This window comes from Styela clava, chromosome 10 (genome assembly GCF_964204865.1).
Source record: "Styela clava chromosome 10, kaStyClav1.hap1.2, whole genome shotgun sequence".
Lineage (NCBI taxonomy): Eukaryota > Metazoa > Chordata > Ascidiacea > Stolidobranchia > Styelidae > Styela > Styela clava.
In genome coordinates, this window is record NC_135259.1 from 12,938,557 (window position 1) to 12,965,158 (window position 26,602).

General features: G+C 35.3%; 1 protein-coding gene across 2 annotated transcripts; it reads left to right on the plus strand.

Moving 5' to 3' along the window:
• The first annotated feature begins 3,171 nt into the window (after positions 1 to 3,171).
• LOC120337690 (uncharacterized) lies at positions 3,172 to 25,676 on the plus strand. Of its 2 annotated transcripts, none has more exons than XM_039405560.2 (7): positions 3,172 to 3,261; positions 19,768 to 19,943; positions 20,545 to 20,885; positions 21,233 to 21,366; positions 21,708 to 21,856; positions 22,514 to 22,895; positions 23,282 to 25,676. In XM_039405560.2, the coding sequence occupies exons 1-7, from the start codon at positions 3,210 to 3,212 to the stop codon at positions 25,579 to 25,581; spliced, it is 3,534 nt and encodes a 1,177-aa protein (XP_039261494.2). In that variant the 5' UTR covers positions 3,172 to 3,209; the 3' UTR covers positions 25,582 to 25,676. The 2 variants fall into 2 exon arrangements, with proteins under 2 accessions (XP_039261494.2, XP_039261495.2); XM_039405561.2 differs by lacking the exon at positions 3,172 to 3,261 and adding an exon at positions 15,001 to 15,134.
• The last annotated feature ends 926 nt before the right edge of the window (positions 25,677 to 26,602 follow it).

Genomic DNA, 26,602 nt, shown 5'->3' on the forward strand with positions numbered 1-26,602 from the left:
AAAACAAAATAGCGAGGCTGTGTGTCTACTCCAGCAACCGCGATACGCGATTTGCGCTAGCTCACTTGATAGTATTGCGATAGTACTAGAGAAAGCACTAGATTAATTTTAAAGATTGTAAGCAAGGCTAGCATGAAATCTATATTGTTATGTACAGTCTAGTGTATTTTGAAATTGTACTTTTTTGGTATTATATCCGGAAGAGATATTAGTAGGCACGAAATTAGAACTTGAAAAGTGTAATCTTTTTCTGGAATGCGGATCTTTTTTTGCGAACTATCGCAAAATAATACTGGTATAATTTCCAATTTCAACTGTGTGGTGATGTGAGGGCAACAGACAGTGTATGGAAACAGTATCATATTCTGTAATATTTTTCTGCTCACATTGAGATACGTTGGATATAATTTTCATTATATATCATTATAATTTTCATTATATAGTCAAAAACTTATTAGGGTTATTTGAAAGCGATGCGAACCCTCTATGACCGTAAAGTAGGTAGGAATAAATGATATATTTAATTGACATACATGCGATACTTCTACAGCTTCCGTGATCGAGTAATATTTTATATATAAATTGCCGAAAGAGCGCATCACCTTAGTTTCATTATCTGCAATGTGACTTGGCGCCCCTATTTTGTACGACTATGTTTAGGATAATTGGTATTAGGAATTTCACACGAATCATTCCCTTTTTTTCTAGTGGTAACGAAATCCGACATTGGGCTTCAGCACGTCTCTTTACGCTCTGGCAGTAATTAGAACCCATCTTTTATGGCGTTTGCAATTTGTGGAACTGTCTATGATATAACACGACTCAAGGGATTATATAAAAGAACATTGAATATTTTATTTTGATCTATGTAAAAAGTGCGAACACGAGTTTACAAGTTTTGCTGAGATTCTAGTGCGTGGTGAGTAACATTGTTTTAGTAGTGCCGAAACCAAATATTCCATCCCTCATTATATCTATTGGTTTTACATGTTGTTTCCCAAAGTTAACATGGAATAGTTTACAATTAAATAACATACGGATCCACGGTTCAACAAAGACTTTTACGAACTAAAATTTGGCTCTATCTAGTTTCGAAAAAGGTACAGTTTAAAAACACTGTTCAGGACACTCTATTGCATAACTCACTTATTGCGCAATATTCACACGAGATTGATTTGAAATGCCCTTGCGCGCGAGATACACTATATCCAACTACAAGAACTTCTCGATCGTACGCGGACGCGACGTGGTATTTTATTGTATTGCGTTTTCACATATTTTGCGTAACTGCTCTTAGTATTTCGTGTAAAATGATGCTTACGTAGGCGTCCATATCTTTACCTGAGTTTCCATAATTAATTAATATCATCCATAGAGATAACTTTTCATCACCCAACACCAAAGCTGCTTTCTGAAAATGGAAATTTCATGTCAAGTTTTTAGGTTTCAGTAATTTAATATCAAGGGGTTTAATCGGACTCGCATTCGTTCCTAATAATTCAAGATATTTGAATTCCAAAACCAGAAACGCTAGAATCTGACACAATTTTAAATCTACTTAAAATGCCATTGAAGAGATCTATGAATTAAAGAGAATAGCATCCGAGTTGGAAAATGATACTCCAATCATATGTAATTTACCATGGGCAACGGGTGGACCAAACTCGATTAGCTATTAATTTTTTTCAAAATGTGGAAGCCGGGATTTGATAAATTGATGGTCTAAGTCCAAGCGTGAAAAACAGAAACTACCACTCATGCATTGTATTGAATCCATGTTTGATATAATACTTGATTCAAATTCGAAATTGTTGAGTGCAAAATCTCGTTTCATGTAAGTCATTAGAAAAGGCATCTTTGCATAACTATAGGTTTGGCATTTTAAATTTGATAATTCTTCGAAATAACGGAATTTTCTAGTTTTACAAGCCACAGACAATTCTCAAATTACGTTATAATTAGTTGGGCGTCTCAATATTCCAAGTTCTCTATTTCGAAGAAATCATATATAGTATTTGGATCTGATTTCTTTTATTGGAATTCTACTCGAGATGCTATAAATACATCTAAATGGCCCGCGAGCTTCCAAAAATTATTACAACTGCTGTCAAATTTATAAGTATAGGAAAAGGAAGGGAATTTTATGTAACTTAATATAATACATATAAGCTCTCAAACAAGCTTAATCGAATGCATTCCTGGAACGGAAATGGCTTTCTGAGCGTGCGGGGAATGAAGTCAGTCACATAGTGCATACAATTATTAGTAAGGAAGGAAATGCAGTGGTATGAGTGAAGAAATTTAATATATGAGTCGTCAATGTGACTAAACACTAAACAGGGTTCATCAGCTACAGTTACTCAAATTTGGACTAAATATTGAAATATCATTTGCTAGTGTTCTATGTTTTTGAAAGTTTGTTCATTTATGATTCCTTGCGCAGATGTATATAATGATGGTCGAGATTTATCGGCAAACGATATTGACCGGATTCGAATAGTCTATGTAGAAATATGTCATAGAATATACGGGTTTCCTTGATGAAGTTGCTATCACCTTGCTCGTCTCAGTATGCAAGATCGGTGTGTTCATCACGCTGCCGTTTGACTCCATGTCAGAAAATTTGTATTTAACTATTTTTTGATAATTAATTACTGAAACAAACAAGAGTCGTGTACAATTTAATTAGCCAAAAAAATATTTAAACGCTATTTGTGTAGTTATGCCTCTAAAATTATGTATGTAAAGGCGCCAGATGTAAGTTCATTCAAAATTGGCAACAGAACATCGCTGTCAAATGTGAGTGCCGGTAGCTTGTGCTCAGGTTATAGCAGCAAGTTCGGTCTCATATTAGGCAATAAGTCGCAAGTGTATCTGTATTTTCACGATCGTAAACGAATTTAGAATGCGGGTTACACTATCCTGGCAATATAAACACAAAGTTTAGAAGGGTCTCAAACTGAGGAATCATATTCCTTTAGAGATAATGACAGTAAAATCATTAATTGTCAATTGCATATTTTCGTGAATAAACTCTTTCTATAGCGCTTATACATCCTCAAAACCGGTTTTAACTTTTAGTTTTAGGTCATTCAATTTCGTTGTGCAACTGTTTCTTGTCAAGATTTTCGTAAACCTTTGAGATATTTATCAAATATAAATTTCATTTTCAAGTTACAATAAAATAATAATAATAAATTTATGAAGTTATGTCAAGAAGAAAACAAAGCAGACCTCAACATGTCGAATTCGATGGGAAAGGTGAGTTTTATTATCGTTTATTTAAATTATCTTAAAATTTTTCATATTTCTGGCAAGAGCTAATCCAATGATATCGTCTCTTTATATGACGTATCCAACTATCCATTCCTCTCGTCCGAATAATGATGAATAGCTAATCAATTTATCGTTACGGATGCACGGACAAGGGACTATTTTTGAGAGTGTATAGCATCAATTCTCCCGCACTCAATGCACCGCGGCCCCGCATTAAATCTAATAGACATCCTGCAAAACCGTGTGGTGCTTACAAACTTTATACATACAAACTTATCGCGACCTCACTCACTAATTAATCAGACTTTACCGAGATTTTATGGGTATTCGTTTGCAATCTTTTTTTAAAATATAAGTGCATGTTGGATTGGGTAGGATCTGCATATTTATACCGGGAGGGGGATTTCTCCCGCACATAGTTATCTCCGACAGGATCCGAACCTGCGAACCAGAGCAAGAAGTGCGGGGGTGAGTTAGTCTTATTGCAATGTAGCTATTGTATAATAAATCGAAATTAAATTAAGTGATGCCTGAATTCGTCTTAGTCCTAATTTGACACAAAGATTTTTTTCTTTGTATAATATAATCCATCATTGTTCTTGGATTGCGCATTTCCGGAGAATGTCGGTATTTTTCTGAATTTGTGAGGCAATCACTTTAAAAATGGAAGTATATTTACTCTCATCTTTATAAGGAGGCAATCGATTTGAGAGGCCTACGTTATTTGATAGCTTATTCATGTTTGACATGAGCATTAAATTTATGAATAATAAACAGCGGATATTCAGTCTATAAATAGTATGACACTTTTTTGTTAAAATACTGGGATCGCATTCAAGCATCAATAAACTCTAACAACAATTCTTTCAGCGAGAATTTTGCACCCAACGACATTCGAGCTCATATTTCCTTGAAGATTTGAAGGCGCTTCTTCTCATTGTGTTGTCGCTGTCGCTTCTTTTGTGGTTTCCTCCACTATTGATGAGTTCCCGTTTACCACGGCTTCCTTTTTGTAATTCTATTTTAGTAACTGTCTTCGAAGATGCATAGACAGCATTAAATATGTTATTTGAGCTGACATTTCTGCGAAGGCGAAAGGACGTTGAGAATGCGGATACCTCCGAATATACACAGGAGATTTGTTTTCACCCTTTGTGTTAGGAAATGTAGAAAGTGACAATATAAGAATAGACCTAACAGTGCCGTACCCGCATAGTATGTTCGGCCGAGGTTGGACATGGATGGGAGTCTGTTACATTTTGGCGTTGACATAAAATTAATGTATATTTTGATATATATAGTTACAAGTTATTAAATACTTTCTGTAATGTAAATTGAATATGTACATAGTTCTTGAGCGTGGGGAACTTGCAGACGTGAGTGCCAAATCGCCCATCCTAATGTTACACTATTTTATACCATAGTCTGTTTGAATAGAATCATTTTTGTGGTATTTATCCGCAAATTATTTGGCACGTAGGATTAGAGACTATACTACCGTGCTAAGCGTAAATAAACAATTAAATGCACCTGGGTCTAATATTGTGTGCCATTACATGATTTGGCGGTACATGCGTGCAAATTCGGTTGCTTGTTGCATCAAGCCTACATTCCGGGGTACGTGACCAAGCTAACAGATTATGGGGTTCATGTAATGAAACATAGATTGTGCCTAGGTGTTACATGTTGGGGTCTTTCCACATAGGAACTTATTTCACTCAGAAGGGCGCGGTATATCATGCTTGAGCCTTACCTAGAATAGAATTATGTCGATTCGCCGCCCAGTGAAACCCAATAAATGCGATTGGATCGTTGTACCCCATTTTACAACTTCGATTTCCTGTTTTATTCTGGATAATATCCCAAGTCGAATAAGGGCACGTACAATGTCAGAGGGTATGCTTGATGGCATCGGAACACAAGGAAGCGAGGCACTGTGGTCGACCTCAAGTTTCGCTTATTTACAACTTACGTCACGTAAAGATGCCATGCCGTCGACAAGATTTTAGATTTAGTGCATTGATACGCCAAGTGTCGATGGATGTAATTCGCAGAAGACAACGGAGACCGTTTGGTGGTAAAATTGCTATTAAGAATGGTGGTTGAGATATTGCGTATCCCACTCAAAAAGCACGTTCTTCTGAAGTTTAATACGGGCTTTTAGATTTCATATCGAGATAAGGAAATCATATCGGTTTCAAAGCTTTGATGTCTACCGTTGAACCGCTCAATAGACTTTCAATTCATTCGCTTCACTGGTAGCATAACTGAATAGGAATTTAAGATGCTTTTGATGGCGCACGTTCGTGTAATTCACTTATTTGTAAATAAATTTGTCCTTCGAAACAAAATTTAGTTTAGAATGGACATTGTGCAATATAAAACAAAATGGAGTGACATGACCTGACTCACAAAATTCTTTTGTTTACTTTTCTATTTTTACTCAATTTGATTTGGCGATTTTGACTCCAGGCGAGAAAATGTTGCGATCATTTCAACTGTATCAGTAACGTCATATCATTCGTGTCTTATTATTATTAATAGTGTGTTTTCATTTTTAAATTTTCATTGTTTTTATGTCCAGTCACTATTATTTTTTTTCATAAATTAAGCTACTTTTCACCTACAGTAGTTCTTCACATTCGAGTGGATGCATAGTTTAAAGTGGTTTCGACGCCGAAATTCTCCTACAAAAAAAGAAAGTTGTATTGTGTTGGCCTTGTTTCAACTCCTATACGTCAGGGGTTATGGCATGTATGATATCATAGACATTAGTAATTTTTGATAAGCACCATAGGCAGGGAAAACTTGGTATCTGAAATCTGCCATATGACTATTTTTGGTCATTTTATTCGGCAGTATAAAGATATTTTTCAGACAGCCTAAGCAGGTTACCACTGCGATGACAATTCAAAATCGGGAAATTTCAATTTCTTTTGTATTGTTGACCACAACAACAATTTCATGATGAAATCATAATGATGTATGGCAAATAAAAAAATGTTTTACTACAAATATGAAACGAGTAAAGCCGAGTTTTTGTGATAACATTTGATTGAATTATTGATAAAATCTATAAAAAGTAGAGGTAAAAATCTGGCATCGTTCACGTTACACTTGTAAGGTATTTCTAAACTGAAAGTAACGTTTTCAGTTTTGGTACCATGTATGTATCGGTGCGCATTTAAACACCAATCAAAGTAGTTCGTGATTATTGGGTGGGGCTTATTATGATGCCTTTTGTTAGAGCGAATACTCATTTCTGTATTAGAATGTGCCGTTGCTAGGACGCTGTGACCACTAATTCTGAATGAATTTACCCTTATTTGAACAAAAATATAGCCTTGTTTTAAATCGCTGAAATATTTGCAAAATTGGTTTCATCGATTTTAGGCAAAAAAAAAAGAAATGAGCGGAAATTCAATTTTGTACAAAAAAAGTTTTATCATTCTCGTTTCAATATACGAAAATTTCAAATATGTACCTAATTTAAAGATATCTTGTATTGAACAAAGTAAAAATTTTATCTCAAAATTCAAAATTTTAATTTATTTATTTAAATTTAATTTTAGTCTGGCATTTCAAAAAATACATGAATGTCTACCACAAACTAAAATTCGGAAAACTTTTTTTTGCAAAAAAACATAAGAAAAATAATATTTTTAACCCCCTTAGGAATTAAAATCACCAGTAAAGTATAAACAAAACCCTAGATCTGATCTGACAGGATGATGGTGAATAAATACATGAAAGCGACTGTTGATTACATCACCGCTTTTGAACATAGATACTTACTTTTGATAGAGCCGAACCAATCGCGATTAGGGTTTATAAATGGAATCGCGGCGTTTATATTTGATGATATTATCCATTAATGTCTATTTCTTATCGCTGGTGAAATTTTCGCCACTATTTTTCTTTTAGAATTAGGTTGTTTGAGTAATTGCAGCCAAACCTATTTTGCTTCAGATTACATCAGATCTGTCTCCCCGAGCGGAGTTTTAAAAACCAACGTGAGCCCCACAAGGAATACTGATTTATTTTCTAATAACAATATATGAATTCCTTAAATTCACACAGATTTCACTGTATTATACTCGCCATATTTTACCGGAAAATGGCTTGATTCTGTCAAAGCATGGAGTACTATCTTAATTTGTCATAAAAACGATTTCGAGTTAGACGAATACACTTTATATTCAGTTCTAAATGCAGTAGTAATCGCTGGTAAATTTACGAGATTTTTTATAGTAGATGTCTAAACATAACCAGAGTTTTTATCGTGAATATAATGCATGAGTTTGTTTTAGATTGTGACTATAAAAATTTCAAGAATTGTGATTAATAAATAATGGCAAAACTTAAACTTACTCGAACCGAAAAAAACATCGTGATAACGGGACAAAATACTCTCTTATATGTATATATATATATCGCGTTGATAAAAATCGGTTGACAGATTGATAAAGATTTAGAATTAGAAAACTAATTTTTTTAAAGTCCTTTTTCGATTAAAACTATTCACAATTTTCACCTATGCTTGAGGATGAGTTATCGCTAGTTGAGTGATTCTGTGACCTTCTTTGCCTCGGATAAAAATAAAAATGGAAAAATGTTTGACGGACAATCAGCGAAATTGAAGATTAACGTAAACAAAATTAACGATAAACCTAACATGATCTGGCTTAAATTATACCTCTATATTTAAATGCAATCATCGATGGCCCGGAAGTAACTCAAAACAATCTTTTGATCGCGTAGCCTTGGTGTGTGAAATAATGCGTATTTTGGGTTAGAAAAATTTATATAACCCCAAATAATATGCAAATAATTTTGTTATCATTTTAAAATGAAATTACAAACCTAATTTAGATTTAATGATCCATTTCGTCACAGTTTTGAAATTATTAAAACTATATTTTTATATTTTTTTTTCTAGTGTATTTTAAGCTAAAATCTGGCGTTTTTTAAATGACCAATGTCATCCAATAATATTAGGTCTAGAAATTTTATGACTCACAGAATCCAATCGACCTTTTATCTGTGTCTGAGAGATACAGAAAAACCTATTTTCCTATTTTATCTAGGATGTAAGGTAAAAATTCATTATACCATTGGCTTTATCCACCCTTTGTACTTCCATCAAATCATCGAGGGTACTCAGTTGAAGTTTTGCATACTGTATTTAAACAGGAAAGTGACTTATATTGGCGGATTTCCGTCTTCAGATTTGTAAGTTGAGTCGCGGTCTCTTATTGTGGTGTTCTAATTTCAATTTAAAAAACAGTGGGATCAATTTGGCCTGCGATCAACTAATACAAAATTTCAAGAGTAAACAACATGCATTGGGGTTTTACACTTGAGGATAAATATTTTAACGGTCGCAAAGAAATTTACTCGTTTTGTTGACAAGAGAGCGATGTTCAAATATATGGACACGAAAGCTAAAGCGAAGCAGTAGTCTTTTACCTTACCTTTTACAGTACCGGTACCCTCAAATAACTTCTGACTTTTCCGGAGCAAGAAAGTAGCACGGGAGAGTTCGAATGAACCGCTACAAATAATTTGTATTAATTTTCAAGAGGTCATCGCACAAAATTTCGAAATGGAAAACGAATCGCATAAATCCCCCGGAAAGGTTTGCAATAAATAAAAGCGGAAAATGCAATCTTTAACCACTGGAAATGTCAAAGCGATTGATTCAGTAATTAATATGAAAAGCGATTGTTTTCATACGGTAACAACATGAAGGAAAATACCAACTCGAACAACAACAACATAATAACAAAGCGATCCATAGGTCCATTTCGTGTCCAATAAACATATACGCCCTATCTGTTAGGATTGATTTGTCAACACGGTGTAATTCTGCTTCTGTAACTAATCTCCCCGTTCGCTTACTCACTCGCGCCGCCGTGACAGAGTCGATGCAGTGCTTGCATATAAAATATGGTTCCCGTCAACCAAATTCTATCAGTATACCTTAACGCCAGTAGCAATTGCAATAATTCACTGTAAAATATTGTTATGCAATATACTTTCGAGTAGCATGGGTGTTATTAAATAAACCCGTTTGGTTTACTTCTTTTTGTTTGGGATTGGATGGTTTAACGTTAGCCTACTACCGTTGGGCCCGATTGTTTAGCAAATCCTGTAGTGCGAATTATCCGGATATGCCCTTGAATTTCGATTTTCTCACAGTGCTGTCCACTTGGCCATAATTTTATCGAAACCTCGCGTGGCCCATGCTTCTATGTATTATGCCTGGTTATTTGTATTATGATTCGCTTGAATTCCTTAAAATAACTAACAATAGATTGGATGCCTACCTTTATCTCACGTAATCGCGTAATTAATTTTCGTAATCTTTTGCAAATAAAAAATGTTGTCGTATGGGTTATAGGTCAGGACTAATATCAATTAATTAGTATGTGTCAATGAACTTTACACGCACTGCACCATGAATTGAGTGGTTTATATCACGATGATAAACAATATTGACTTTATCTTCTTATTAATATTTGGCACAGCTTATCCTGTTGAGCATAACTACTCTGAGAATCTCTTACTATCAAGCATCACACAAACAAAATCAAAGTCATTAATCTATATTTTTAACCCTTTAATAACAAACCAGATTTAGACTCGTTTTTTCTTAGTTACCGGCACCGAGTGCCGGAAACGGGTTGTCAACATGCTCGCTATCGCATATTATTTGCGTTCCGCGATATCGCTGTGATTGATGATAAACAAATGTTATGAATGTAAAGTCCAGATAACATTCCACGTTATCAGCACGCCTTAATTTTAGGAACATAAGTGCCTGAATGAGTGCCTTTATTTCATAATATTGCTATCTTGATACGATGTTTGTTTTCAACAAGCTCACATGAGTTTTATGTCCGCACGCGTAGACGAAACAAGTTTGGTTTATTGTATAATTTGTGACTGCATAACCATTTATATACACTATGACCATATATAACATAGATGCATTTTAAACTTGCTTGTGTTAAAAACTTTCAAACACTGTCAAGCAAGCTTATAAACTAACAATTGTGTGTTTAGCCTATCTAGACCCCGGGGTGACATGTCTGATAGCCGACTGATTAATGTATTTTGATAAGGAGGAATAATTGGAAATATTAGGTTTAGAATAAGTTCATTCACCTGTTTCGACTTGAATCTAGTATGTAATATAGTGTATGGCGAATTAGGACGCCTATTGATATTTTTAGATGATTGAAGTTGATTCGCAGATGTTATGAATTGTTGTTAATAAGTACACGTAACAATACGGGGGATTATTAGCAAATAAGGCGAAGAAAATAGCCAGCCAATACGCTAGCGATCTTATCTCGCCGCAGTAATTTTAAGTGTATGTATGGATTTTGCTTCATTTGGCAATTCATCTATATTAAATTTTACTTTCATATTTATAATACTTTTAATTCTTTGGAACATGAATATCGACTCAAAACCAAAAAATTGAGTCTTACTTCGGTTTCTGTAGGCATACCATTACGCTTTACCTATGTTACTAATAAGAAAAGAATATTATAACAAACACACTCGCTTATATTAGGCGTATGTAATTAGTTTGTATTAGTTTTTGTATTTAAATTAACTCACTGCGATATTTATGCTATTAATAAGTGCATGCATGGGCATTAGCGAGCGCAGATATGTTGACGTGTAAAGTTGCAGACCTTAGATTCAAGTGCAATGTCCACATTACTCGGAGAGCGATAAATAGGTCAATCTATATGTTGAATTGAAGAGAGAGTATTACCCGGCACCCACTGTTCTACCTCAAAATGTGTAGGGGCCATACATATGTACAACTATATTGTAATGGGATCAGTTGTATAATAATAACACAGCTAAACGAATAGGATTTCATATTTGGGAAGGAAGGGAAAGCCGATACGTTACTTTTCCATATCCATACGACATGTCGGTTTGAGAATTGATAATAGTCAACCAGGTATTCGTTTCAGATGCATGGACTTGACGATAGAGTAAGTCGTTTCCACCTTGTGGCGGCAAAGAGTCCATCAATCTTCTCGCACATAATTATCCCCTACTGGATTTGAACCCGCCAACCAACGCAGGAGAAACTGAGGTTTCATCGCAGATGTGTTCCTATTTCTCTTATCACTCCACGTGCCAACTGCCGAGCCAGACTGCCAGGTAATATTTGTCGAACTGGAAGACTCATTCCAAATTTATTTCTATTTGTATTAATTCCATCGAGTTGGAATAAATAAAATTGTTTTTGTTGCGTTATCATGGGCGGAGGCCAATATTAAAAATACGTAGAATCTGGAATTTTTTGCACCTCTATTTAAATAACCCTTTCTCCATTTGAACTATGAAATTAAATGGGAAAATGAGTGGATAGTACCTCAAATATTTCAAATATTCTAGTATCTTTATCCAAATCTTATCTATGTTATTTAAAATACTTTCTCAAAATAGCATATCTTGATTTTTTGTGTTTGGAATCTGGAGCTATTTTGAAATATTTAAAAAATCATCCCATTTGGAATAAAACTTTCTGGTATGCCCTTAAAAATACCTTATTTAAATTGTGTTTAAAATAGCTACTTCACAAAAAGGAATTTTAATTTACCACGAAATGTATTTTTGGAAAGCGAGACTGAAAATTTGTTGCTAATAAAATATGCAGCGCATGTCCGTCTGCAGCCAAAGTAATCGAATTTCAGATGAGATGAAGCGAGATAAAAACATAGATAAGACGACCGGTAATTACGGTAAAATAGCTATCGCAGACATCTCACGTTGATGAAAATTCTATTTATTTTCTCATTTTGTGTGTACAACGCAAAATATTCATCTCTGTGTCATCTGGGGCCATCCCACTGATCTATCTAACATATATGATATAAATAATTGGATGAGGAATTGAATATTTAGCCGGAAATGAATTTGAGTCGATATTTGAGTTTTTTTTTAAGGTGTGTTAATAAATGACAATGAAGTGGCAAATATCGTAACGACAGCATCAGCCAGCACACATTAGTGTACAATATAATTTAGACGCACTGAAACGTGTTATAATTTATGTTACACTTGTGGCAGTCTTTTGTATTATAACTTCTCATTTAAAAATATCGTAGCTGAGTATTCCCCCGAAATGTATTAGTCGTCGTATATAAGAACATATTCCTGACAAAAACAATTACAACAAATTTTTCATTGCCTTAGCTGATTTTGTCTGAGAATGAAGCAATTGGCACTTTGAATTTTTTCTTGAATATAACCAACATTTTTTACTTATCATTTCTTTATTTGCTAGGGATCTTGATACATAATTAAATACTTACTTTTCCCATTTTTTCTGTATCGGATTCACACTATTGTATAAGATTTTTTTTCTTTTTTTTTGCCTTTCTCATAAGCCCTGACAATCTTACGTGTTGTCATGTAACGATCTAGTTGTCATAGAGACATGCTCAATAAATATAGCACTAAGAGATAGCTTTACAGTGGAAGGGATTATCAGGCACGGTGTCAAATATTGCTTGTTGTAGTCTGTCAGAATGGACACGTAAAGACGTTGAACCATAACACTGAATATTTATCGCCTAAATAGCGTACACGATAGAATTTGTATACAAATTTGTTCTGCTATTATTGTTGTAGGTATGACAGAAGAAAGTATTAAATAAACTTTTTGTATGTTGAGTTTTACACTCGTTTTTATATATAATTTTTTGCAATATATTACAGTGCATTGAGTGGTTACCAGGCATTTGGTATTTTTGTTGAATATGAGAATTTTCAAAATGAATTACTCAAGGAAAAAGATGTCTGTTCTTTTATTTTAATTTTAATATGTGGTTATACACCACGGTTATGTTTAAACCGCAGATCATCATTCCTGGTTGCTTTGAGTACGTGCAAAAAAGAGGCACCAAATTTTTCTGTTCTATTTTGGGCTTGTTTTATAAGCTTATCGCGGTCGAGATCTGTTTCCAGCTAATGATAAGATATTTTCTTCCGCTTACGAACGAAAACCGCTGATCAAAAATCAGTTCTAATATTATAGGAATTTATCCATGGCCCGTAGGCGAAACATGACAGAATATATTTTTATGATTATGCATGCATACGCATTTTTGACCCGCGATTTATCTTGAAATATTAATTTTGTTTAAGTAGTTTGGTTGTTAGAGCAAAAACGTGACTGATTTCTGCATGTTTAACACATGTAAGCAAATAGGAATGGTGTTTTCTAGGAAAAAAATTAACCGCGGGCTTTTAGTTCAATTTTTATCCGATTTTATGGCTTAAAACACCTCGATTTATAGCTTAGCTACGTATAGTATTAGGACTACAGTACAGAGTTCGATGTATGAAAAAAAAATATGCAGATAGTTATACTTGAATAAATATAAAAATTATCATTTCTGACATTTTCTGACGCAGTCTAAGTCATTTCTGTATTTATTTAATCAAAATGATTTAGAAATGGTGATAGTATCTGAGTTCAATTGTACCTCAAGTAGGAATGCGTTAATGAGAATTGATTCTTAGTTTCGGTATTGCAATTTACTGTAATGATAATGAATTTAATATGGCATGTATATTGAGATTTTCATATGAGTGCAAATCGAAAGTAAGACCTTTATGTGAATTAGATATCTAGCCCCCGCAAAGATAAGTTATGCGTTGGTGAAGGTATTTGAGTATGCTTTAATCTAAAATAAAACATAATATGTTATCGGTGGTATTTCCCAACTGATATGAGGTGGTTTAAGAATAATTTAGTATGGCAATTATCAAGAGTTAGGAAGAGGTCACAAATGGTCGAGGATTATATGGCACTAGACGTGTACTTTACAGTGCTGAGAAAATAAATGAAAAGTTGCATGTATATTTTAAACAGTACAAAATGAACAGAATGCAGTTTGAAGTGACGAAGAAAAAATTTAATTCGATACCTAACTTGTATTGAATAATCCGACCTCCAGATTTCAGAAATTGAAACAAATTGTAATGCCAAAATAACACCACAAGTCGCAACAAGATAAAGTTTATTCACCTATATTACTTTTTGCAGCATTCTTGATAGGTTCTTTATTTCAAGTGTATAAATTTGCCCTCTTGCTTTTGCTAAACCTCATTTACATATTATACTCACTGTGCTTGTATATATAATATCTATCCAAAGTTATAGAATTTTTTTTTTAAATAGAGGAAAAACTATTCATTATATATATGTATTTTTGATCCTAAACTCAAGTGAAATGTAACCATGGGTGTAAATGGCATGGCGATTAGTGTAATGGGGCGTTATGCTTATTTTTATTATGTTTTGTATAGCAAGATTGTAGGATATTTATTAAAGAGTTGGGTTAATTAAGGATAGCGTATATTTTGTAAAAAAGCATTTGTCGATATCATTCCGTTTCGAACTTCTAAATTAAAATAGGCTCCATGCAAGGTCAGACGTATCCACTCGCCCGCGTAGTAACCTCGCTGAAGATATAAAACTGGCAACTAGTTTTTTCGCAGATGATATCCATTTCTCTCGGGTCATTTAAGCTTTATGAACTGGCAAAGTTTATTCTATTTGCATAATTCTTAATTTTAAATTTATCAATCAGTTAAAAAATATGAAAAATAAACAACATTATCATTCTCCCAACTGTGCCATTACCGCAAAGCAATTTTGAAACGCTTTACAATTGCGGATATTGAAAACCGGCTATTTTCATTTTCATGGTAATGGAAGGTACTCTATATGATTAAGGTAATGGAATAGATAAGATCGACAAAACGATCAAGGCTTTTCTCGCGCCTGTGGATTACGACTCTACACCTTGAAGGTAGGTTATACTGGAGTAGGCGGCCATTGTACATATCAAGTTTGTGATTTGTACTTGGTCAATGAGTATTTCGATGACGAATTTAAAAATATATAATAGCTACGAATAAATCTTTAAATTTTACTTAAAAAAAATATGAAAAATTTGCCAAATTCGTTGTCGAGCTATTGGGTACGGTAGTCGACATTTTGGGTGTGGCACTACCCTTCTTTGTTAAAATACACAATAACATGGCGATGGAATACGATACGTTACAATTTAAGTTGCGTCTATCATTCTTAAATAAGATAGTAGTTTTGCTAGAATTTGTATGTATGTATTCATGTACCAGATGTTAGAAATACTTCTTTTCAAATCTTCGCAGGGTTATAGTATCATCCTTAATCGCAACTCCATCCGTCGTCACCTTCTCAATTTCGTTTTTAATCTCTAAATAAGATCGGCGTCAATACAACAGGCGGTATGTCGTCAGAAGTACCCTAATGACAGCATTAATTCGCTTTGAACGATAGCGTTGGCCTTATCGACGGAATAGAGCAGATCTGTCGCAGTTGAGTGAGCGTTTTGAATAGGCAACAACTCGGGCAATCATTCAAAATATTATCTCAGATTTTCCCCTTGCCTCTGTGTTTAACCCATTGACGCAAAGAATTTGTGAATAACAATGCCGTTTGAGATTGGAATATGTTATATGTTCAATGCATAGAAGGACAAAATTATCATTTCTGTTAATGATTGATGTTTTATGAAAACTGGAGTATATTTGAAAAGGTTAATTTTTGCTTCGTGCAGTGTCATTTTTCGTTTCGTACTGTTGTCGATGTCGATGTTGATTAAGAAAATTATATAATGAAGGCTTATTTCGCACAGAAACAAAAGGAAAATCTTGCGATTGCGAACCAAATGTTATAATCGACATACATCAAGCATAGATGAAAACAGATTTGTGGAAAAATATTTTAAACATATTGTGCTTGAATGGGCGTCATGTCAACTTGTAAATCATATAAAGTTTTAGCTTGTGTTTATCGACAATTGTGTTTTATTGACATACTTTTTGCCCCAGAAGGACATAAATCTAAATATTGCGTCGTGTGATTATATTTTCTATAAAATAGGTGGAAAATGACAATCTTGAATTATGAGTTCTTATGTTTTATTTTCGATATTGCGTAAACTTCTAAATTAATTTAAACAGAGTTGTATCGTTGTTTCATTTCCGTGTTTTAATAATGAAAGTCAATCTATTAGTTAATTTTCCGCTCATTGAAAAACGCCCCATTCGATGTTTTCTGTTGTGGATGCGAACTAATTAACCCTTTCTTGTATAAAGTTTCTACAAACATTCAATTGCATTCTGCCGTCATATAAGAGTTAATCAGCAAGAAAAATAAAATAAAAGAGAAAGATGGGTGAACACAATCATGTAAACTAAGTAAGGCACATTCTTAGAGCTGACAGATTTAACTTCAGATTAGATATCATCTTTATATTATGTAGGCAGGCGAGACTTGACGGAGAATTTTTCTTAACTCTTTACCTGTGTTTGTTGTAATATTTGGCCAAGCCATATACCAGAGTTACATCTCGGTTTTGGCTCCCAAGTCCTGGTATTGCAAAATTGAAAGATAGACAGTGGTTTCTTGCGTTAAAAACGCCTGTGGGCTGATCGTTATAACTGAGCATCGTACGTCACAGTGTGTTTAGATGAAAAGATTGTTTTTAGAGATATAAGTCGACTTATAAAGTTTCAAGGCAGTCTTTTGTTTGTTTTTAATGCAATGCGTGTGTCCTTTTCATACAGAAAATGTTTTTTACTTTACTGACAACCTAGCATGATCCGATGATGAAACGTGTTACTGAGATTCCACTAATCTATTGTCCATGTTTGGTAACAAATGATTTCTGATTACATTGTCTTTAATCAGTCATGGAAATCAGAAATGATTCGCATATCTTTTGGCTGTAATTTTAGAATTTCTTTTTAATTTTGGAATATCGAAGTTGTTTCGTATCAATTTATATCACTTTACTATTCAAGTTATACGAGTTATTCATGGAATATTCAAATAAGCTTTAGCGATATTATAATGTAAATTTTTCAGATGCACACATATGTACACTTGATACAAATTGTGTGAACAATTACGATAGTACATTTCTTGGTCGGATTTAGAGTCTCATCCTGATCCTGAAATTGAATCAGAAATATTTCTGTTCCACTGATCACGCCGACGGAAAGACAAAATTTAATAGAAACGGGTGACGTGGCGAATCACGATAATAACAGGCAGGTACATTACTTGATACTCCCGTAGTGTGTGTACCAGGTTAGGGTTAGACCATAATTTTATTCCGATTCTCCATATTTTAGTTCTATTACGAGTTCGGGGTCTGTCAGTGTTAACCAAGTCAATATACACCCAGCTCATAGGCTTCAGTCCCTTTACACAACTTGATGTAAAGCAACGAACAAAATTAGTTACCGCTATATTGGTACACATACTTCTGGAGCGCCCATTATTTTAGTTCTTTCATCGATTATCGTCAGTCATCAAAGAAGTTTAGATTGTGAGTATTCATAAATAAATAAAAGCAGTTAGGAAAAGGTCTAAGCATATTTTTACTAATAAAATTTGAATGATCTCATTTTCTGGGTATATAGTGGTCGGCTATGCAGACGGCAGATTTTTTTAGGTAGTCACACAAGTCGTGCGTTTCCAATCAGACGCTAAGAAAGTTTGAACCCGTGCCCCCAAGTTGACTGGCTCCATCTATATCAGTATCAAATACCAAAATCTATAATGTTAACGAAATGTACCACTTTGTCAAACATGTAACATAGAGGATGACCAGCACTTCTCGGTCCGCTTTCGTCGGCCTGTGGTTGAATGTATTTGATGCTGTCAAAATATGATCTTGATTGAGTAGTTAAGATATGATACGACATAGCGAATTAGCTGTGACAAAATTGACAGAATGCCTGAAAGCTTTTAACGCATTATAAACTGTGTGGTGTGACGAATGTATTAAATTTTTTTTTAAATAAAATAAACTAACAGAAAGATGTTTTGTGATGTGTCTTCTATTGGCTTAAGTCTTTAAACAGTTTTCCGTAAAAGTAGTACTCAATCTCTCGCTGCTTTTCCTCACACATGATGTTACCACTTGCTTAGAAAATTGAACATAGCGACATACCAGAACATAGAAAATTGATACGAAAAAATTCACCTACAAATTTGGCTTTCTCGTTATATTTTTCATCACAATATTTTAGTTTATCTATGCCTTTGAGGTATATATCTTAGATAGTGCTCCAAGAACAATAGACTATGCTACAAGTGTTTGAAATTTTATCACTTCTATTTTGGTATCTACGCATTTTAAATAAAATCTATTGTTCCGGTGACAACGGCGAAAAAGATAGAATTACCAAAGCGCCACATTGCAGATAAGGAAAGATAAGAACTCGATAAGCGAACAAAGAAATTCCCTCCCCTTCTGTCGCACATTTTCTTTGCATCGTTATTGAGGTCTCCGATAACAATCTGCGATCCTGCCTGCTTATCTTTATAATATCATATTGCGAACTCTGAGGCGTATTATCTTTCCATCGCAATAATATTTATCATTATCTCATTCCTCTAAGATGGCATCCTTTAGAAATGATAGAAAATTATCCGATGCCCGACCTTTGCTTCAGCCTTTTTCTTTTTCATCTTAACAACGCTCGTCATAAACTCGATTGTTTGTCGCTGTCAAGCACAACAATTTGAGCAGCGAGAGCGCTTACTTCGCGTTGGTGTCAGTATCACAGTATCGTTAGAAACCATTAGAAATGTTTATTTACATATAACCAAATAGGAGGTCTAGGCTAATGAATACGTTTATTGAAAGTAGATAACAAGGTAGATTCATCGGTACAGAAAATTCCCATTTAAATATATAATAATGCTTTGCGACGTAACGTTACCGGTACTTTCGTTGACATTCGTTCTATGATTATTATTCTCAAAATTTTGGCATTTTTGCACCTCATAGTCAGCTTATGAAACATTATTTTTCGATTTAATTAAGATCAGTTTTTTGAATAGAGTTTGGATATATTATCTTTTTCGCTGGTTTACGATGGAGGTTTAGCATTATAACATCACAATATTCGAATATATTTTGTCTTATAGCCTACAAATCACCAAGGGCGTCGGAGTAGCAAATATAATAGTTAGGATATTTGCCATGAAAAGATGCGTAAAAAATACGAGTTGGCGCGGTAAATTTGTATTCAAATTCAGCTCATTACGACGAGATGTATGGTTGTTATGGATATGTTTAAGTGATGGCGTGGTTTTAAAGTATAGACAGACTGTTTCTTCTTACCATCATGATTGTTATATATAAATTTAATCACAAAATCAGTCAGATCATCTGCGGATAGTATTGGTTTCTGGTTACTTATTATAGGAGCGCCAACGAGTTGTTTATTTTTACATCCTGACTGTCTACATCAGTTTTTCTAGCAACATCGCCCACACACCAAATAATATAATGTAAAAACCAATCGAATTGCTATTTTAGTATATTACTAATATAAATACAACTTTACTCATTTATACAATCACTCTATCGTTTACAGATATGCCTGGTACAGAATTTGCGATTGCGGATAATAAAATTAGGTTAGCTGTGTCACCATCACGACCACAGATCAAGCTGGAATCGGTAGAGGAGAAGAGAGTTGTGACGACTTTCGAAATGACGCCTACTACTTCCAATGAAAGCGTAAACTTGACGCAAAACGCGCCATCTTCGGTAAGCCTTATTGCTGATCGATGACGATTGTTCTATACTGATTAGAATCAAGACAGCACGGGAAATTAGGAAATTAACTCTTGACTGAAGATCGTATCTCCCCCAGGCAAATGTTGACTGATATTGTGATCAGAATATGCCCAAATCCATGATTCATTTTCAGAGTCCAGATGTTATCTTTGCAAGTATCATGTCAGTTGTACTGCCATGCATATATCAAATATGATTGGCCGCCTAAGATTGTTTGTCGCCCTTCCTTTCATATCATACTTGCCGACGATAGAATTATTTTCAGTACTACCGCGTCTCTGGTTGTTTGTTAGCTAACAGTGATAGATTGACAGATAGTTAGCAAGATAAATGATGTTAATCAAATCATTGTTTAACGATTTTAAAAACAAATAACCTATTGGCTCATGTGATGCAAAACAACACAAGTTTGAAGCATAAATAAAAACAGAATATGATAAAATACTCAAATCTCTCTAAATTTTTAAAGGCGGTTTCTCTTTAATTGTTCAATTTACGTTATTAAACAAGGTATATTTTTTGTCAAATAAATGCTAGCAATCACTTTACAACCGCCATTTTACAATTTTAGGTTGCAAGTCAGCGTGACATGTTAAGTAACGGATACGTGAGCCCAGTGGATAAAATGACAGACTGCGACTCAGTGGTTGAATCATTGCCGGGAAACAATTCACCAATTCCCGCAGAAAGACCAGGAATGACCAAAACAACCAAAAGTGCATCTTGCGGTAGTTTGAGCTCAAGTTCACCCGTACTTTCCCACCAAACAAATCGATGCAGAAGAGTTTCTGCAGGAACTGTCGATTTTACAAAAGTAAAAACTGAATATTCTTCGATGAATACTAATGAACTACACATCGCAGGTGAAATACAAAATGGAAGCAGAAACGAGACACAATTATCACCTATCCGGTTAGTTTATTCACCATTCGAATCTACCATAGTCTATAAATTTGTGAAATGTGCTCTAAAATGGATATGAATGTTTTGAATACACGATCCACCATTTTGGAGGTATAAGTAGCACACTCAACGCTTATCTTAGAATTTCGCGGGCCTATACGTTTGAAATATGTAACATATTATCAGCTGTATATGTTTATGATGTTATAAGCCACAATTGTTTATAACCAATCCCATTTTTATTTACAAAACACCGTGAAGTCGAACCTTACACTGCGCCTTGCACGTATATTTAGTATTTAAAATATTTACCTTTTTTTGCCATGTTTTTTATACTTTTAATTTAACTGTTTCAGTACCAATGGAAATGCAGACGAAGAAAGCCCAAAACGAATGCATAGTCCAAATAGTGAGCAAATAACCAGAAAACAATTATATCAACGCCATCATAGTGCAGCAGATTTATTCAACACTCCTATGATAGCACTAGGTAAGTTTGGAAGCTTACGTCTAGAAAAATTGTGCCATATTCGAGAAATTTAAATATTGGTATGTGGTAACATCGCATCCACATTTATCTATCTTTCGTAATTAGCGGAATTAGTTGATAAGGACAAATTGTTTATATTGTATGCATTGAGTTATATAACGTAGCTCTGAACAAAGCTCAATTTCAGTTGTGTGACGTAGTTGTAACTTAAATAGTTATTTGGTTCACACAGTAATAATCTCACTTACTAACATATATATATCGCCCACGTGCCTTGAGATGTCGCAAATATTGCCGTTGAGGTGAAATTACTGAGATCTTTTTTTTATGTATTCCTTCAGAACGCAAGCACGAATGTTCGAAATGCGGCATCACATTCCGAAACAAAGACACGTATGAAGTTCACAGCAAGCATTATTGTAGCGGGAAAAGGCGAGACATTCAATGCCATTTATGCGAAGCAAAATTTGACGACGAAAAACGTTTACAGGTATGGGGAGAGTAAAAATATTCATTCACTATTAAAGCGGTAATAATAGGATAATCAAGTGAGGAATGCTTAAATTTATGGACACGAAGACCAAAACGAAGTAATATCAAACCTTTTACATTACCGGTTGTCTGCGCAAATTTCAATTTTGGATTCAATGGGTTGCACGAAAATAGCACTCCAAAACAATATAAGCTAAATCGGATCATAATTATGACGTTCCATCTTTATGGACTTGGCGGCGTCGGTACCTCGAATAACTTAAGCTTATCACAGTAAGTAAATTATGAAAATTAGGAATACGGATATATCATCAATTGAATAGCATCCGTTGGGTAGTATTAGTCCGTCATATACACGTTAGCCGGAAAAGTGTTTGTTGATAAACAATATGTAAACTGATACATTGACAAGGCTGACCTGAATATATCGGAAGTAAATTTGAAATATTTGTTGAAGAAAAAGGTCTGAATTTCCTAGAAATTCACGATTCACAAAATTTGAACGTTGCTCACGGGAAGCGATTTGAGAGAACACTTGTATATGTTCGCATTCAGACATACTGTAAATAGCATTGTAAACTGTTATGAAATACAATCACGTTTTCTACTATTCCCTCAAACTCAAGAAAACATTATTTTATTCGCTTATATTTAGATACACATGGAGGTCCATTCTTTGCAATACATTTGCTTATTATGCAGTCAGCGTATGCCAACTCCAGCAACTTGTCAGAACCACATGCAACTTCACGCTGAGAATTTAAAAGTCGAACAACCTAAAGATGGATTGCTACCTTGTCCTTCATGCGATTTAACGTTTGGACAAAAATCTGATCTCGTTTTACATTTATGCTCCCAACATGTAACAGTGGGTAACTTGCCACAATTTCTTTATCCTCCTATCATCACAAATCCAATGGATCAACCCTCATCGTCGTCTCTACAACAACAAGTAATCAACAGGAGTTTGAGCGAAAACAGCAATGATTCATCTTCCCGTGATATACATAAGACACCACCACGAGATAAATTAGATGGTAGGTATCTGAAATCTCGAATTGCAATATATCAGTAAAATTAAATGCAGCAATATCGTCTAAATACCTTAATAACTTCATGGTCTTTGTTTGTTTATTTTACGTTTTCCTATAAACTTATTATATCATTAAATAAAGGCAAGTTGTAGGCCGATTCGTGTCATATAAGGTTTTTGAACTTACTGTATTAACTTATGCTTTGTAGCCTTGTGTTTTTGTCTATTTGTTATATAAACTGAAGTACACATCATACATATAAGAAAAGCAAGCTGTCACTCAGGCGATTTGTTATAAAGACAATGGCGATAGAGAAGCCAATTGATATGAGTGCACATGCAAACCTGAAATTTCCGTTTAAAAAATAACATTTTTTATTTACGTTTCAGATGTTGATTTGCACAACATTTCACCACCTGTTATCACTTCAACTCCATCACGACCGACTGGTGATTCGATAATAAATTCTGTTCCAGTTTCACAAAACGCATTCTCATGTATTGTTTGTGGACTTGGATATCCCGACGTAATTACTTTGCAGCGACATTTACTAACTACACATACAACTCTGACATCACAGAAAGCACCGTCACCCCTTCAACCCCCTCCACCACCAATGAAGCCCCCACAGAGACAGACAAATAGAATGAATTGTCGTAAAGTTTCGACAGTGTCCGCGCCACAGTTGTCTCTTTTGTCCGGCTCAGTTTCGCCCGCATTTAGCAGAGCAATGCAACCCAAATTGGAGTTACCCAAAACGTCAACTTCGCCTGCAGAAGCCAACCGCTATAGCCCAGATAGCAGCGAAGATGTTCGTAACAAAAAACGAAAAGAAAGCTCAAATTTGCAAGAGATGGATAATGGAGACCAATTACACCAAGGACTGAAAAGAGCAAAGAGAGATGTTAGTTTCCTACGTGCAAAACCAGAAGCCAGTCTGAAAGTTGCAAACGATTCTTTTGAAACACGCAGAGTGTCATGTCCAGCGGTCGCCAACAAAATGTTAGCAGCTGAACAGTTAGGATTATCGGCGGCATTGTTTGGCGGACCTTCAGAGGAAGAACGCAATTGCATTCAATGCGATATACGATTTTCAAGCGCTGCTAACTATCGTGCACACAAGAAATATTACTGCGCAAGTCGGCATATGCACAAAGTCAGCGACGATGGACAAATTGGATTCCTTGCGCCGCATCCACAATCAGACGATTTACCTGAATCGACCGAATTTTTGTCAACCAAATCCAGAAAGCGCAACGCAGGAAATCGTTCCAGCATGACGTACAGAAAAAGGTCTCATCTCACGCCGTTGGAAACAGTACGGAATTCACCACCGTGTCAAGAAGCAAGCAGCTCGACAGTCAAAATGAATTCGGTTAGAAAATCGTGCCCATCTCACCTTGAACCAACTGACACTACAGCTTCAAAAAGCCCTTCACCGAACAGGGAAAATTCGCCGAATCCAGCACTTCAGGTGACAAAGAAACATTTATGTCAGGAATGCAATATTTGGTTCTCAAAATACGACACATACATGGCTCACAAGAAATACTACTGCGAGAGTCGTAGAAAGGATCGCGTCAGTGTTAGATCGCTGCACGCATCCACAAAAATACCTCTCAAACGCAAATCGGAATCCAATTTACGAGAGTCAATAGCGAGATCTGGAAATTCACTTTTTGTACCAGAACATATATCCTGGAGTCCACAAAGAAGCACTCCGTCTACTGATCCCGAAGATGATCGTTCAACGATGCCTAATCAGTTGGATCCTTCATCGAAAATAGAGAGGAAACTTTCCTCAGCGAGTGAAAACACATCCATGCCTTTTCCAATGTATGGTCAAATGGACCCTGATATGCTGGCAAGGATATCATTTATGCAACCTTTAATATTAAACCAATATCTTACCATGCTACGAGAGCGCATGGCCCAAGGTATCCAGAACACTGGTCTCTTGTTCCCGACTTTACCATTTACAAACATCCCTGCCACAAGAAGCTTGACGCCCACAGAAACAACCCGCAAAAGTTCTACGGACGAAACTCGTAATGGGCGTTTATCCACAAGCCCGTGTAGCTCAAACACAAAGCCCCAATCGTCAAATGCAAGACCAACAAGACAAAGTTGTGTAGCGGCTATCAATGTTAAAAAAGAGCCTATTGATACTATACGCCTATCACCGGAAAATAGAATTACTCCGCGTCTTCGTGCTTCTCCTCTGGATCTCAGTAACAAATTGGAAAAATCTCATTTGCTGTCAACTTCACGCTCGTCACCAATGCCTCCTTATCCCACAATCGATTTACGAACTACGGCTCTTGCCATAGTGAAACAAGAGCCCAAATCTGACTTTCCGTCTACGGATTCATTGAATAATAAAACGTCCGAATCTGGTCTAAACATAGACAATGACAATAACAGCAACAATAAGGCGGAGGCGAGCAGACCAAATTCGAGACCAGAAATAAGAATTTCTGATAGTGAAGGTTTCGTCTCTGTTACATCACAGGAAAAAGACGATGTTCCAAATTCAGCTCAAAAATCTCGCGCCCAACACTGCAAAAACTGCGATGCTCGTTTTACCAGTCTTTCCACATTTATTGCTCACAAGAAATATTACTGTTCGGGTACGAACAACGGTGGATTAATTCGTAATGATGCGAAGGCAGCACAAATGGCTCACTAGTTTTTGCGTTGAAAAGTGTGTCTATTTTTCTTAATTGCTTTTTTTTCTGAGATAAAATTTTGTTTTAAAATATAATCGGAATCAAATATGTAAAATGTGTGGTTTATGTTTCTAAAAGGGAACTAAGGGCATTGAGAAGTTTGTTGAATATAGATGGGCAGTTCAATTCATGGATTTGTTAACATCATTGCACGACAGTTGGAGTTTGATTAAAGACTTCACGGAAGTTTACGACGAAACGCTATTTAAACGTTTTAAGAGACTGACGCTTTTTAACAGTAATAAGGTACTGTGAAAAAGCGTCAGTCCTAAATAGCATTTCACCGTAACTTCAATACTGTCAAAAACGTTGGTTGTTAAATATTTTAGGTAGCATTTCGCCGTAACTTCAATACTGTTAAAAAGCGTCAGTCTTTAAATGTTTATTGTTAGCAATCTTGACTCCATCCAGAAGGTTGCATTCAGTAGTCGGATTACGGATTTCCCCATCATCAAGTCCATGCGTCTGAAACAAATAACTGGTTAACTAACCCCATACCCAACATGGAATGGTGTAGCGAATGTGGATTGTAACTAAGAATTTTTATCACGCCGATAGACGGACCGCTTCAGTCACGGGATGGGCCATTATAAGGACGGGGCCTATTAGTAGGAGGTCCTCTCGAATTGCTGTTGTTGAAAAAAAAAGGAATGTTGGCAGTCGAGGCGAGTAGAGGAAGTTAGTTACACCGGATGGGGAAAGGAAGGGGGTGGCAGTCGATGCAAGGAAAAAAAAAGCCAGGTGAGGGGTAGCGCACATCTAAAACGGCACGAGAAAAAGCTTCAACTGGTCGCGAGGAGTCAGCACAGTCAGGGTGTATTTCTTCACCCACTGATATCAAGCGAGCGCTCTGCGTAGTTTCACAGGTAAAAAAGACAATGAGAGAGAAAGATACATTTACTGATTTATCAACCGAAACAAATATAAATATTAAAGCATTCATACAAATAAATAAATACCGTTTATTTGTAAAGACTGGAG

What these genes read in the sequence shown, in the direction of transcription:
- LOC120337690 (XM_039405560.2), top strand. Translation starts at nt 3,210, where the DNA reads ATGTCAAGAAGAAAACAAAGCAGACCTCAACATGTCGAATTCGATGGG. An exon ending in TGTCGAATTCGATGGGAAAG is followed by an intron (nt 3,262 to 19,767) that starts GTGAGTTTTATT and finishes TATCGTTTACAG; the next exon opens with ATATGCCTGGTACAGAATTT. An exon ending in ACCACGAGATAAATTAGATG is followed by an intron (nt 22,896 to 23,281) that starts GTAGGTATCTGA and finishes TTTACGTTTCAG; the next exon opens with ATGTTGATTTGCACAACATT.